Raw genomic sequence first — 13,993 nt, 5'->3', positions numbered from 1 at the left:
TATTGTGTTGGATTACTATTTAACGTTATCACAGAACGTGTAGGAGCTCATTTAAAATAATCTCCAATCAGAAGTGTTCAGTAGGCAAACTCATTTACTGGCAAGTTTTGAAATATTGTTTGCTTTGCATAGTTGTACACTCTCAGCAACCGCGAACGCACCATCACCATGGTCTCCGTCCATGCTCCACCCCCGCGCGAGTCCTCCTGGCCGGAAGAAGGAAGGGATTGCGCTCAGAGCAGAGAGCAGAGTCTGTTGACAGCTCACACCTAGGTTACTGACAACTTTGATCACATCTACTGTCTCAGTGAATCTGTCCTGCAGCGCACTCTGGTATTTGGACCTAGCAGGATCCATTAAGGTAGCTCACAGTGACAGCAGTGTACACAGAGGGAAGGGAGGTGTGTTTGGTGCTTTCATACTCCTCTTAACTTATGCTTGTGAACTCTCTCAGGTATGGAAGATGGCAGCAACTGAAACGCAGCTTATGTTAAGCGTTGGCTTAATCGGTAAGTTTCACTAAACATGTCGTTTTTTATATATATATATTGGCCTATTGTATTATTATATTATGTTGTTGTTTCCTGGTTGTTTGGCGACGTACAGCACGATCACATGACACCAGTGTGACCCATAAAGGTGCGAACACACTAGGCATTTTACACGCGTACAGACGCGTATGAAACCCGCCCCTTTTCCATAGGGAACCATTGGTTTACGCGCGTACATGGCGCGTAAATGCGTCACTCGCGCTAAAGCAACATTTTCACTCGCGCTAAAGCAACATTTTTACGCGCGTAGCTTTACGTGCGTATATATTACGCGCGTATAGCTACGCGAGGAGTTCAAAAAATTGAACTTTTGTTGCTCCTACGCGAGACGATTAGCCGCGTTGGCCAATCAGCGTTGAGCTTGACCCTACGTCACATACATTGGCAGGGTCGGAGAACAGTGTACTGTACACAGAGGCTGATGCGAGACACCGAGGAGTAAATGTATTGCGGCGGCCGGTGCTGTATGAAGCCGCTCGGGGTTATACGTGGGGAAAGTAAACCAGGAGAATGGACTTCCTGGTTAATTCAGTGAATATGTGTAGCTGTGCTTTAGCCGATAAACAAAGTTAGCGCCGTATAGCATTAGTTAACTCACCCTGTTGTGTGCGGGCGGCTAGCGCCTCATATTATGAACCCAAACATGACGACTGTCCGCGGGACTTTCACGACAAGTACACGAAGCACCGGTGTTGATCTACGCCAGCCACGGTCCCCTGTCACAGCCAGGTAGGGTAATTTTGGCTACTTGCCTTTATGTTGTGCCGCCGTGCACCGATGCTGCTGTAACTGTGTTTGTTATGTAGCTGCCGTGAATATGCAATGCTGTTTTAATGCTAGGCTATTTGTGCTGTTCAGTTTGTCTTTTGGCACAGTTGTTGGCCGTATTGTTGTTGTTTTTGTGTGGACATGCACGCTGTTGTGTCGGGTCGGTTCTGATTGCAGCCATAGTTGATAAGGGAAATACAATATCGGGAGGGAGACTCGTCACATTACGCGCGTATAACCTTTTTTGACACAAAATGATCAAGCAACATTTTAGCCGCGTTACGCACGTAAATCTTACGCGTGTAAAATGCCTAGTGTGTTCGCACCTTAAGTGTCTTCAGCAGTTCCCTCATTGATCGCCTGCTCCTGCATGTTAAATCTATCAATGAGCTGGTCATGAGTGGGGTCCTAAGTGCATCAAATTACATGCATTTGGTCTAGGAAGTTTGGAGATTTTATTCCCACATGTATTGTTATTGATTTACCTGGGCCTAATAATGAACATTTTAGCATCAACATCAACAACCCAACCCTCCAATTCACCCAACTAGAGGACTAAGCTTACATTATAGGAAAACGTAGAATTACAACAATAACACAAACAATAAATGTAAAAAGAAAAGCAGTGTAATAATAGCAGTAATAACACAAGGGATGGTAATAATATTTTGTAAAAATATATATTAGAAAAAAAAAATACTTATATAGGTTACATAAGAACAACTGTTTACATAGTGCAAGTCTAGAAAGAATGTTTCAATCTTTCTTCTGATATGTTAGGATTCATATATGCTGATGTTCAGTTGTGGTTTAACTCTTTTGCTGGACCCAGAGAAGGACGTGAATGGAGACACGCTGTGGGTGTGGTGCTACCCCTCTGTGGGCTCAGAGCTGAGGCAGCTCCTGCTCAGCAAGTGCTGTCTGACGCAGGACATCCGGGACTTCCACACCTTTGTGTTCGGCCAGTTCTGTCGCACCTGGTACTACATGACCACGGTGGAGGTCCAGGAACCCACCGCACTGAAAAAGGTGAAGTATCTATCCAGAGAGCCTGCTGTCCCTCAAACCCTAGAACAAGGGGCAGAAAGAGTTCAGCATTTCTTTAATCTTTTTTATCTACTAGTTGCATTGAGTTAACATTTTTGTCCCCGTTTTTTCTCACCTTTAAGGTCACTCACTTTTCCATAGTCGTTACAGCGAAAGACTTCAACCCCGAAAAGTATGCTGCGCTCAGTAGAATACTCTGCAGGTAACACTCACTGTGCATTTTGTATGACACTGTTTTTTTTTTTGGTACAATTTTCTACTAAAGAGCCTTTCATATTTTGTGGCTCCGTTTTTGTCTGACTATGCAGGATGTACATCAAACACGGCAGTCCAGTGAAAATGATGGAGGCTTACGTCGCCATCCTCACCAAAGGAATTTGCCAGAGCGATGAAAATGGCTCCTTTCTGATCAAGGACTACGATGTTCGGAAAGCATACTTGGCCGGTTCGGTCAAAGGTAAGAGACGTGTGGCGGTTTGATTATTTCCTTTTATTTCTGCACACAGTTTTTATAGTCGGTCTATTCGTAAGTTGTTCATCTGGTGACATGCATGTTTCATTTAAACCAAGACCATTTTATAATGAAAGGACCCTTGAACTTTGAAATACTCAGGTCCAACAAGGACGTTTTAAACCCTATGTAAACTAGAACTGCTGCCTGGCGGTTATATGCCTTATACGTTATGTATATGGTTAAAAAAGGTCCCAGGAATCTTTGACCTCCAAGATCTATTCAGTTCTTCTTTGAGTCGGAGTCGACATTTCTGCAAACCTTTTCCCTCAAAACACAATCTGGAGTCCTTCACAGACTGTGAAAGTGGCTTGATCCGGTTTACGTCCTTGTTTCAGATGTGGTGTCTCAGTTTGGCATGGAGACCATCATCCTGTACACCGCTCTCATGCTGAAGAAGAGGATCGTTGTCCATCACCCTCGTATTGAAGCCCTGTTGGAGTTCACGAGGTGCATTTCAAGACTTCCGAATATTTGGCTGGAAACTTGATTTGTAACTTTGCAGTGGAGAATATCAGCATTTGTGGGTGACTCTCTTATCTGTTTCCCCCTTAGAGTGCTGCCCACTCTGACGTGGCACAGGAAGGACTGGTCCATCCTGCACCCCTATGTGCACCTGACTGATAATGAACTAGAGGATCTCAAGAAATGCCCTGGTGAGGCTGTGTTCTGCTTTATTCATGGACAGTAAACATTTGTCTCCTTCCTGGCGGGTCTGTTATGAGCCACCATCTGCACTGTGATCTCATGGTGGGGTTGTGAATGATTAATGCAACAATATGTCCCGATCTCTTCTCACAGGATATGTAGCGGGATTTGTGGATCCGGAAGTGAGCAACAGATCGGACTTGTTTGATGTGTACGTGAACCTCCCAGACAGTGCCATCACGGTATCACAGAGTGCCAAAGGTACAGTATGATAAGCCTGGCGAGACCTGCCTGATCTCGTAAGTTTCACATTCATTTTTCTCCCGCAGATCAGTCTGCATATTCCGCAATCTCCGTGAGGAAGAGCGCCAAAAAATGCCCAGGCCAATCAGAGCCCGCGTTCTGACCTAATGTTATTACCGTATGGTGAAAGGCAGCTCCTGATGGTTCACGTAGTCGTCAATCTAGCCGTCCTGAGACCAGCCATACCTCATGAGCTAATTTGTCGGTCCTTGTGACATCAGTGACTTCAAGAACCAATCAGTTGCTGCCCATCTCTAACGGACGGAAAGTGGGAAGGCTGACAGGAGGCTAGAGTAACAACTTCATGAATCAAATCAGGGCTGCTCTCCACTGACGGGATTGGAGTAAGTCCGGGCTGATCTGTGGGTGAGAAATGAATGTGGAGCTTGCAAGATCAGGCTGGTCTCAGCAGGCTACACTATGTTCAGAGAAAAATTGTATGTTTCTAAGAGCGCTTTGACTTTTGATTGACTGGGACTGATAACATTTCTCTGACTTATGCTCACTGTCCCACCGTATAGAGGCCATGGCCATGGGGAAGTTACACAAGGACATCGGTCACCTTATTGTCCAGTCTGGAGAGGACCTGGAGAGGTCGGACAGTCAGGTCATCAAGGTGAGAGTTCCTCCCAAAGTATCGGGCTTCAATCCAAAGTTGTAAGAAATGTAGCACTGACTCTAACATTGATTTCACAGGATATTTCTGTCAAGACAAAAGAGATCCTCACCAACTTGGTGGCCCTGGCCAACGAGGGTGAAGACTCTAAAATAACACTGGAAGGTTTAAAGCAGCATCATTTCCCTCCGGCCACAGAGAACTTCCTCTTTCATTTGGCGGCTGCTGAGCAACTTTTACGGATATGAAAACCTTTTTTTAGACACTGTAACGTAGGATGATGCGGCTGTCAGCATCATGGACAGTGGCGGGGCTGTTTTTATATATTTTTGGGTCATTGACGAAAACCTGATAATGGTAATCGGGTCTTTCTGAACCATTCGTTTAAATCAGACATCAAATGTTTATACATTTTGAAAGTCAGCCTGGTTGAACCATTGTACAGATTTTTTTTTCTCAAGTAGGCCTACAAATGTGAATTTTATTGGCAAATTCATTCAAAATCTCATCTTTTTGTAAAGAGGACATTCTGTACAACCTAAACCTAAATACAATCGTCTTCTCAATCATCTGACTCCACCAAATCGAGCTTTTGTGGCAGGTGATTCCAAATGTTTGAACGGTAATGTAAATACACAAATGCCTTTTTTTTTCTCCTATGGTCAACAAATCCCTTGAAAACACCAAAACCAACAATGAATCTTATGTACAATGCCATATATAATTCCTTTGTCACATCAATGAGGCGCAATGTTGCACTGGCTGACATGCTGTTTCATTAATATGAACAGACATTCACATCTTCACCAGGAACCAATGGGCTTGGAGCTGAGTGCCACACAGGCAGAGTCGAAATGTATTTAAAGACTGACTGAACAAGTAGTAATTATGGTATTTGAATGAGGTTTGGTGACAATAAGGAAAATATAAGGTAATGCTAGCCCCATCTTTTAACATTAACAGTTATGGCCAACAACTGCAAATATAAACATTACACAACATGCAGGTTTAATATACTTTTTTTTTTAACAATGTTGCATTTTGTATTTTACTAATGACTTTTGCTGCACACAACTGAAATACAAGCATATTGTTATGAGGCTTTTTCAAAGTGTTTTATAAAAGAAAGTTATGTGTACAGAAAACTAACCACATAATGATTGGTGCTGCCATGTCCACGTTAGTTCATAAAGCATTATGTGTCTTACTATTTCATTTTCTATTGTTATGAATGTATATTTAGTGATGTTAATTTACACAGTCAAGAACCTTTTCAACCACATTGCCGAAAGGGTGGTTTTGTGCCTCAGTATTTGAGTTAAAACATGGAGTGCAATACATAGAAATGAGCATGTGACTTTGAAAACTAAATGAATTTTTATGAATTGATGCAATATTTCCCATAGACAAATACATCTAATATTCCTACTTAATAAATTAACTATCAAAAAAGTAGCTTTTTGCTTGTTTGAATGTTTTAAAGAAAATGTTTTCTGTGTAAACTGGGAGAAAAAGTTGCATTTCGTAATTTTCATCCCTGACGTTCAAAAGCTCCTCAGAGTCCCCTGTGGTAGTATAACTGTCCTTCATTGACAGCAGCCCGTAGATGCTCCTCCACCTTTTCCTTCCTTATCTGTAAAACAAGTTGAATGTCAGCTGAGTCCGTCACAATGAAAGCATTAAGAGCACAGAAGAGAAGCAGGAATCTCACCGTTCCCAGCTGAGGGAAGAGACTGAAGGACACCGGGATCATCAGACCCAGAACAATCGCAACGCTGATGTGTCTGAGAGGAGCGGCCAGCAGGGAGTTCCTCTGGAAAAGCCTTGTTCTGGAAAGGGGGGAATCAATTTGGTGTAGTGTTAAAAGTGGATTTAGCGAATCTGAAGAATGCTTGTTGTAAAAATAACTCATTGTCAAAATCAGTGAATATCTCCTCATTCTAGGCTGTGTATTAACACTGGATTTTTTTTTCAGCACAAACAGTATGGACAGGTGGCGGATCATGAGGAGATATTCACTGATTTTGACAACGAGCGTTCTCCAGAAACGATGATTTAAAAAAAAAAATCTAGATAAACAACTAAATTGACCAGTTACAGACCTCTGTGTGAACAAAACCAGAAGATTGGGAAGTGCAGCAGTTGTACCAAACAGTGCCGCTCTTGACAATGCAGTTTCCCTTACAGCCTGAGAAGAAAAGAAAAAGAAAAAAAGATTTAACATCTTGAGGATGAGAAGACTTATTTTTGTCCATTGGCTCCTTTTATTTATTTTTTTGAACCTTTTCTCCGGCTGCTTTAGAGAGGCCGACAGGATTTCCATTAGAGTCATACACTTGGATCCCACTTTCTGACTCGTCACTCCTGACAGTAAACACGTTGAAGAAGGCCAGAGCAGCTGCAGAGAGTAACACAACATGTGGGTTTAAAACATCCTATCTACTATTACTGCGTTCAGCTGGTGGACAATCTATTATATAAAAAAAATAAGAATCAAAATAATCAAATAATGTGCCATATTATTTTCTATCTTGGGGTGAAGTTAAATATTACACAATATCTATTTGGTTTCAGAAAGGAAGGAACTTACCCGAGAGTGGGATTGGTAAAATGGACCTAAAGAAAGTCCGGACTGATGAGTTTCTAACACCAAGACGGTTAATTAAAATTTGAGGAAGGGCCTGAAACGGAAAGATGCAGGAAATGTAAAAAAGAAAAAAAGCAGCAATTATTTTAAAACCTTAAAGTTCAATTGAAACATTGTAGTCAACATCACATTGAACACACCCCAGCACATGTTGCATAGGAGACTGTTCCAGCGATCAACAGAAGCTGCCTCAAAGACGTCTTCTTACCCTGGAGTTGGAGCAGAAACAAAGGGAGGAGGATTTAGTGACTAAAGATAAAGGATTCAAGCAAATAAGACTCAATTAGTATCTGATAAAACCACATTTATACTGTATATATATTACCTCCTCCGCTGATGAATTCCTGTTTGAATAGTTGAAACCAGCGCTGTAACTCTGCAGCAAAAACTGAAGGAAAGCATTTTTAATCATTAATGTTCAATGTAATATCACCACATAGAATAATATTTTTTTATCAATAAGTAGTCTGATTCATTACCTGCCAAAACAGAGCAGGCTTCACACTGCTGTGCGGCAAAAAGCTGGCAACCACCTGAAAAGATATACACAGTCAAAATATTGAGATTGCATTGAAGACAAATGTTTTAAAAAAGTTAGAGAACAAAGTTATATATTTATGGGACAAGTCACGTACCAAAGGGGCTGATATTGGCAAGAACGCTAGAAATAAAAAGAACACAAGTGAAAAGATTTGCATCTCTTATTTGACAAGAATTGCTTCAGTGATGCAATTATATAGTTTTATTATCCATAATAAATGAAGTGCACATTTTTAAAGACTGTTTCAATGCTATGGAGGTGAACCCAAACCCAACCAACCCAGCTGATGGGAGCTGTTTAAATGTTCCTGAGACTTTTTACAGACTCACAAGTCCTATGATCTGATATGGATGGAAGGGATTTGACTGTACCTGGAGGGCGGAAAACCAGTGGAAGAGCAGCACCAGAGTCAGCGTGCACAGACGACTGTGAACCAAAAGCAACACATTAAACATAAAAAAAACTCTTAGTAATGACTACATCTGGACACCACTGCTTCCAGACAATAAAACATCTGGACACGTTCAAAGACAGAAAAAAAAAAACGGATTCTTCATTAGGGAAATGTTCCGTTTGTGCAAATGTTTAACGCCGAAATGTGTTTTTTCCCAAAATCCCAAACGTGACATGCAACAGTCATGACAACTACAGCTGAACTGAGTCGGCTGAACAAAGCAAACGAGAGTGGATGTTTGTAAGTGAATTCAGTGATGTGTGTTACTTACCAGTGAGAGGGTCGGTGCAGGTCCGTCCTAGAGGAGGAAACATAGAAGAGACATATTGAAAAGACTTCCACGGCAGGTTCATGTTAATGCTGACCACTGTGCAGGTAGTCTGACATCATCTGACCTTTTCCTTTACCTTCTCTACAGTTCCAAGGAGAGCGTGGGCCTTCTCTATTTCAGCCTGTGAGGAGAGCAGTGGCACTAGTCACACATTAGTTAAATATTTTATACAATAATAATAAAACATATAGACATATCAAGTTCTACATACACAACAAGAAAAATACACATAAAAATTAATGATTGACCAAAAAACAACAACATTTAAATCGGAATGTCTTACATGCCTGTAGATGTTATGCTGAGGAATATTACAGTACATTAACATCATACATGACTTTCTCAAGAACTAAGCAATCATCTAGGCAGGTGACTTTAATATGTAATACATTGTCCCCATATTTTGAAGATACTGTACTTTCCTCTTGGAGGCATAGGTCAGTTTTTTCCATAGCTGAGCAGTTGGAGAAACCTTTAAACCATTGTCCAGAATGGTTGGAATCCTAATGCTTTTCCAGGTAATTGCAATACAGAGTTTGGCCAGGAGTGAGTATAAAATAATTATCGTTTTGTTCACGCCTGACATGCTTAAATCAGGTGGTTGATGGGATAAATATCTGCATGCAGACAGGCAACCAAATAGAAATCCTATCAGCTATAGTTTGTAATGTATGACCCCTTTCTACTCTTCTCAGTGTAAGATCACTGTAGTGGCTGCTACTTACATCAGAGGAGAGCAGGGAAGTTGGATCAAGGAGATTTACCCAGATCCGTAGTCGACCGAAGAAAGACTGACGAAAGAGGAAAGATACAGTTCAACACTGATCAGAAATGTCACAGAGACTAGAATGTAAACAGTAGTTTCATTTTAATATTTCCTCCTCACTGATGCTCTGTGCACATACCTGCCCCTGGCTCTTCCAATACAACAGATTAGGATCCATTAGAACAACAAATACGCGAACCTGCCAATTAAATCATTTTACAATAGAACTATACTGCAGCACACATTTTACAAGCATGGATTTCTCTTGAGGTCAAGTATTTAGAAACTATACTTCCGCCTCCAACTCACGTGTTCAGCGGTGGACGAGTTTATGCTACGTTCTGGGACATCGGAGGATATCGGAAATTACAATTCTCAGCCTATTAAAGAGAGGACGTTCAGTTGGGCATGGAGCAATAAAATACTAGGGTAGTGAGTAAACGCTGAACTTTGTTCACGCTCTATAGTTCCCCATTTAAAAAAACATCTCATTACGAATTCAAAGATTTAGAAAGAATCATTCTCAGCATTTTGTTTTTCCACTGCGCAAAGAGCAGTAAACTAGTAGCCAAACCATATTCATTATTGCAGTTCATTTACCTGGTGCACATTTTTATTTATTAAACAATAGCTTAAGTTACTATGGTGTGATAAGCAACACACCTTCAATACACTCTCGAGGTCGAAGTGCTCAGGGGGAGCACCTGAACGCAGCATGTTTTTTGGATTTGTACCACTCTCCCGTTGCCTTTTTGTTAATTGGCTTATCTCTAAACGCTCAGGTTTGCGTCTAGCACGTGCTCAAATGACGCAATAACCGTGGTCCTCTGACCTAATCCAAAATGGCAGCCACCATAGGAAGACTGCTCAGGACCTCTGTAAGTGCAACTTCTTACAACGCAACATCAACATTTGCCACAGACACACATTGCCATAGTTTGATAGGCCTATTTGTCGACGAGTAACAAGTTACGATAGTTGATATCAATTAATGTTATGCACCGAGGCGCTGTCATGTCCTGTCTGTCGCACATTTTGAACCAGAGGACTGACTGACACTGGTGACCAGCTGGTCTGCCGCAGATGTTTTTTTAAACCAACATGGTTCACAGGAAATAGGCTACTCAGATCATGAAAGTAATTCAAGCTATTTTGTCGGCATGGTCAGGGTCTAATTCTAAGAAAACAACAAATGTAGCTTTGTTTATCAGGTTATTCAACAATAGTGATGAGACGCATGCTTACCACTTTGAGCGGATATAAAACTATAGTTTTATATCCGCTCAAAGTGGTAAGCTGCATTGTTATCATTCCATTCAATAGAGCTGTTAACGTGGGACAGGTGTCCCAATGACATGATCACGGTAATGTTTAAAATGTTACAGTGAGCCATGACACAATTTATGATTCTTGTGCTTTTTATGATTGTTTGTATCCTAAAGAAGTTACATTTCAAATGTCATTTAATAATCACAGTTACTGTAAAATGTGTGAACTTGAACATTATGCAGGAAGTGAAGCAATGAAGGGGAATGCAGCCATCCTTAATAGTATTAACCATACTCTGTTTTTTGTGCTATAATGAGTCCAAATGTTTGCTGTGAAAAGGTTATTTGTTCATGGTGTGGGTTTGGTATTGTCATAAGGGAAATAGAAGTTATTTGGTTTGAAGGAGCCTAAACACGGAACCAAATAATATAATTAAGTTTTCAGCATCAGCTAATGGCCACCTGTGGGTGTTGGCACGGGATGTGATCTAGTTCAGCCATGAGAACCTGTCTGTGTCAAACCGGATGATATCCTGTGTATTGTCATATCCACTGCTTTATCTGCAGCGCATCAAAAAACCTCACATTCATTATTTACAAGTCCTTTCCAACTACTAGACGTCAACAATATGGAAAATAACTCAAAAGACATGTTTTCCCTTCATAAAAGAAAAATATTTAACTTTTACTTAAAACATTTAGGCTATGTCTCAAAGCTTTCAAACTGAATGGAGAATGTTTTCTGTTTCTCAACCTCATTATGTTGACACAAAACACGACTTCCTTGAACTTTAAAGAAACGCTAGCTTAAGCAGATTCTCAGTGTAATTGTTGATCATTCACGTTCACGTCTCGGCGTCTTTTATTATTTTTTAGGCAAAGGTTTCAGCAGGAGGGCTGAAAGTCTCAGCAGCCTGTCAACATGGAACAGCTGCAAGACTCCTCTGCAGCCCTGCACTTCAGAGAGCCTGTTTCTCTACCAGTACGTACCAAGCACAACGTCAAAGAATATGCAGTACATCTGTTCTCTGTACTCAAGTTTTTGCTTTGTTTCTTAAATTATATAACAATATGGCAACAATTTGAGTATGATGACTATTGTAATAGAGTTTTAATTTTGATGTCTCTGTACATGAAACTGTAAGACGTTTTACCTTGGTTTCGCTAAGTAAACTGTTTGAGTGAATAAATAGTTTGACGTTTCTGTATCAGACACTTCCAGATGGTCCGCTGCTGTCACTCAGCCCGCTCCTGATTTTAAGGCCACAGCTGTCCACAACGGGGAGTTCAAAGAGATGACCCTCGAAGATTTCAAGGGCAAATACCTGGTCCTCTTTTTCTACCCACTGGATTTGTGAGTGTCTGTCACACAACATATAATGGCTTTCTCTACCTTTTTGTATAGACTTTATAAGTGTAATCTGGGTCATTTTAAACCTGTAAGTACCTGGTCCTGCATTGATAACCAGTAATAAAAGCAGCAACGATGGAATTTACCCGTCCCATCACTTTGTAGTTTCTATCAAATGAAAATAATTGAAATTCATCTTCTTTTTTAAAAGGGTGACTTTCCCTGTAAGGGCCCATAATGTAACAACGGCTCATAATTTAATAACTTAAATTCCTGATTTTGACATAATAGCATACAACATAACCTGACTTCTAACGGAATAAAAAAAAATATTTTATTTATTAAGTTATGTGTTTTATTACACTTATTTTAAGTTGTATCGTTGATACATTATGGGCTCTTACATGTCCTCTCCTTCTCTGTCTTGTCATATTGCAGCACCTTCGTGTGTCCAACAGAGATCATCTCATTCAGTGACAAGGCCAGTGAGTTCCACGATATAAACTGTGAGGTGGTGGGTGTGTCTGTGGACTCTCACTTCACCCACCTGGCATGGATCAATACTCCACGCAAGGTAACGCCCGAACCCATCACTCTTTTTAATTACTCAGCAAGCAGACGCAGGGTGCAAGTTTCAACCTGCAAGTGTATTCACTCATCCTTTGATGTTGTAGGCCATACAGCAGCCTTTTGTAAACGACTGACCTGTGCAAGTACTGCGTGTTTACTGTGTTCACAACACATGTAATGCCAACATAATGATCATTAACTGAAATGGTGTCTGTGATAGTCTAAATGGTATTTCATGGTGTTTTGTCAGACTGGAGGTTTGGGCAACATCCACATCCCGCTGCTGTCCGACCTCAACAAACAGATCTCCAGGGACTATGGGGTGCTGCTGGAGGGTCCAGGCATCGCTCTCAGGTCGCTCTCTTCATTGTGTTGTCTTTTGGGAGTTTCTTTTCACAGCTACCATATAACTGTTACTGTTTTACTATTTTATTTCCATCACAATTTACAGGTATATCATGAGTATATATACTTGAATATGTTGGTTTATTATAACTGTGATTCAACACAGTGAAGAAAACCAAAAAAAGACAAACCAGTAGGAATGAGGGCAAATATAGCTGTTTTTAATTTTAAGACATGATATTTTATATGATATTGTAAAGTGGGACTTTTTGGGTATTTTTAAAGGGCTAATCCCCTGGCCTGTATTGATTTTTATTTGTCCAGCTCAGTCTGTGAGTCCACTTATGATAAAGAGAAAGATGGTGATTATGTTACAGACAGCACTGCCATCTGTGTTCCTAAGGTACCGATTTTGTGTTGCTTTCTCTATATCCTGACAAAAGACATTTGAAACCATAATTTAGGTTAACGTAACAGTTCTTAACTGTGGTTGAAAAATAATTTGATATTGTTGTCCTTCAGGGGCCTGTTCCTCATTGATCCAAACGGTGTGGTGAAGCACATGAGTGTGAACGACCTGCCAGTGGGCCGTTGTGTAGAAGAGACCCTTCGTTTGGTGAAGGCATTCCAGTTTGTGGAGACCCATGGGGAGGTGTGTCCGGCCAGCTGGACCCCGGAGTCCCCTACTGTAAGTCCCTGCAACCTCTGCTACCGTCTGTACATGCTCTATAAAAAGTTGTTTTTTCATTGTTGAATGTTTTTAGTTTGTTCTATTAAATTGTAATGAGCTTTGTGGGACTGTTTGTGCTTTAAAATGTACATCAGTCTTCTCTAGGAGGACAGCCCCAGCAGGAACTAGTTTTTAAAAAGTTTATTTTTTGTGTAACTGTTCTTTCAGATCGTACCAACCCCGGAAGGATCCAAGGAGTACTTTGATAAAGTCAACTGAAGAAGAAAAAGATCACAACTTTTACAGCTTATGCACTGAATGGTTCAAATCTTTAAATAAACAGCATTAGTTTACAATGTAATTATCCATTCAATGCTCAATACACTAATAAATATAAATATTCTTTATAAAACGACAGCGCCTATTTGTGGTGTAGTGTATTTTAGATGGAAGTTGAGGCTTACTGACCTCAGGCTGCACTGATTCATTCACAGCTGTTTTCTGATTGTAACTCCCCTTGACACTCTGCATAAAACAGACAGGTCCTGTGACAGTTATACACATTCACTGTATATTATGTACCTTATCCAAAAATTCTAAATATTA

General features: G+C 40.6%; 3 protein-coding genes across 4 annotated transcripts; 2 read left to right on the top strand and 1 right to left on the bottom strand.

Annotated features, from left to right (window-relative positions):
• Positions 1-226: 226 nt before the first annotated feature.
• On the top strand, positions 227-5,971 carry dennd10 (DENN domain containing 10). The gene is made up of 10 exons (XM_080036411.1): positions 227-361; positions 455-509; positions 2,152-2,348; positions 2,489-2,568; positions 2,675-2,823; positions 3,216-3,327; positions 3,433-3,533; positions 3,679-3,786; positions 4,350-4,444; positions 4,525-5,971. Exons 2-10 carry the CDS (start codon positions 464-466, stop codon positions 4,690-4,692), a joined length of 1,056 nt encoding a protein of 351 aa, XP_079892537.1. The 5' UTR covers positions 227-361; positions 455-463; the 3' UTR covers positions 4,693-5,971.
• On the bottom strand, positions 5,942-9,462 carry sfxn4 (sideroflexin 4). 2 transcript variants are annotated; one of them, XM_080036412.1, is made up of 14 exons: positions 9,323-9,462; positions 9,143-9,208; positions 8,482-8,538; positions 8,358-8,384; positions 8,004-8,058; positions 7,727-7,752; positions 7,571-7,624; positions 7,417-7,479; positions 7,232-7,300; positions 7,035-7,125; positions 6,727-6,842; positions 6,547-6,632; positions 6,156-6,273; positions 5,942-6,077 (listed from the first exon to the last, which is right to left on the bottom strand). In XM_080036412.1, exons 1-14 carry the CDS (start codon positions 9,359-9,361, stop codon positions 6,000-6,002), a joined length of 945 nt encoding a protein of 314 aa, XP_079892538.1. In that variant the 5' UTR covers positions 9,362-9,462; the 3' UTR covers positions 5,942-5,999. The 2 variants fall into 2 exon arrangements, with proteins under 2 accessions (XP_079892538.1, XP_079892539.1); XM_080036413.1 differs by having other exon boundaries at positions 8,494-8,538.
• A 513-nt stretch (positions 9,463-9,975) lies between these two features.
• On the top strand, positions 9,976-13,802 carry prdx3 (peroxiredoxin 3). Its single transcript, XM_080036516.1, has 7 exons — positions 9,976-10,061; positions 11,328-11,433; positions 11,664-11,805; positions 12,241-12,376; positions 12,623-12,726; positions 13,240-13,405; positions 13,616-13,802. Exons 1-7 carry the CDS (start codon positions 10,026-10,028, stop codon positions 13,664-13,666), a joined length of 741 nt encoding a protein of 246 aa, XP_079892642.1. The 5' UTR covers positions 9,976-10,025; the 3' UTR covers positions 13,667-13,802.
• The last annotated feature ends 191 nt before the right edge of the window (positions 13,803-13,993 follow it).

This window comes from Ammodytes marinus (assembly GCF_949987685.1).
Source record: "Ammodytes marinus genome assembly, chromosome: 11".
Classification (NCBI taxonomy): Eukaryota; Metazoa; Chordata; class Actinopteri; order Uranoscopiformes; family Ammodytidae; genus Ammodytes; species Ammodytes marinus.
The sequence above is the reverse complement of the archived record's forward strand: the minus strand, read 5'-3'. Positions and strand labels throughout refer to the sequence as shown.

Coding starts and splice junctions, on each gene's coding strand:
- dennd10 (XM_080036411.1), top strand. CDS start 464: ATGGCAGCAACTGAAACGCAGCTTATGTTAAGCGTTGGCTTAATCG. Junction 2,349..2,488: donor AACCCACCGCACTGAAAAAG/GTGAAGTATCTA, acceptor CTCACCTTTAAG/GTCACTCACTTTTCCATAGT. Junction 2,569..2,674: donor CTCAGTAGAATACTCTGCAG/GTAACACTCACT, acceptor CTGACTATGCAG/GATGTACATCAAACACGGCA.
- sfxn4 (XM_080036412.1), bottom strand. CDS start 9,361: ATGGATCCTAATCTGTTGTATTGGAAGAGCCAGGGGCAG. Junction 8,385..8,481: donor TAGAGAAGGTAAAGGAAAAG/GTCAGATGATGT, acceptor TTCCTCCTCTAG/GACGGACCTGCACCGACCCT. Junction 7,126..7,231: donor CCTATGCAACATGTGCTGGG/GTGTGTTCAATG, acceptor TTTCCGTTTCAG/GCCCTTCCTCAAATTTTAAT.
- prdx3 (XM_080036516.1), top strand. CDS start 10,026: ATGGCAGCCACCATAGGAAGACTGCTCAGGACCTCT. Junction 10,062..11,327: donor GAAGACTGCTCAGGACCTCT/GTAAGTGCAACT, acceptor ATTATTTTTTAG/GCAAAGGTTTCAGCAGGAGG. Junction 11,434..11,663: donor GAGAGCCTGTTTCTCTACCA/GTACGTACCAAG, acceptor TTTCTGTATCAG/ACACTTCCAGATGGTCCGCT.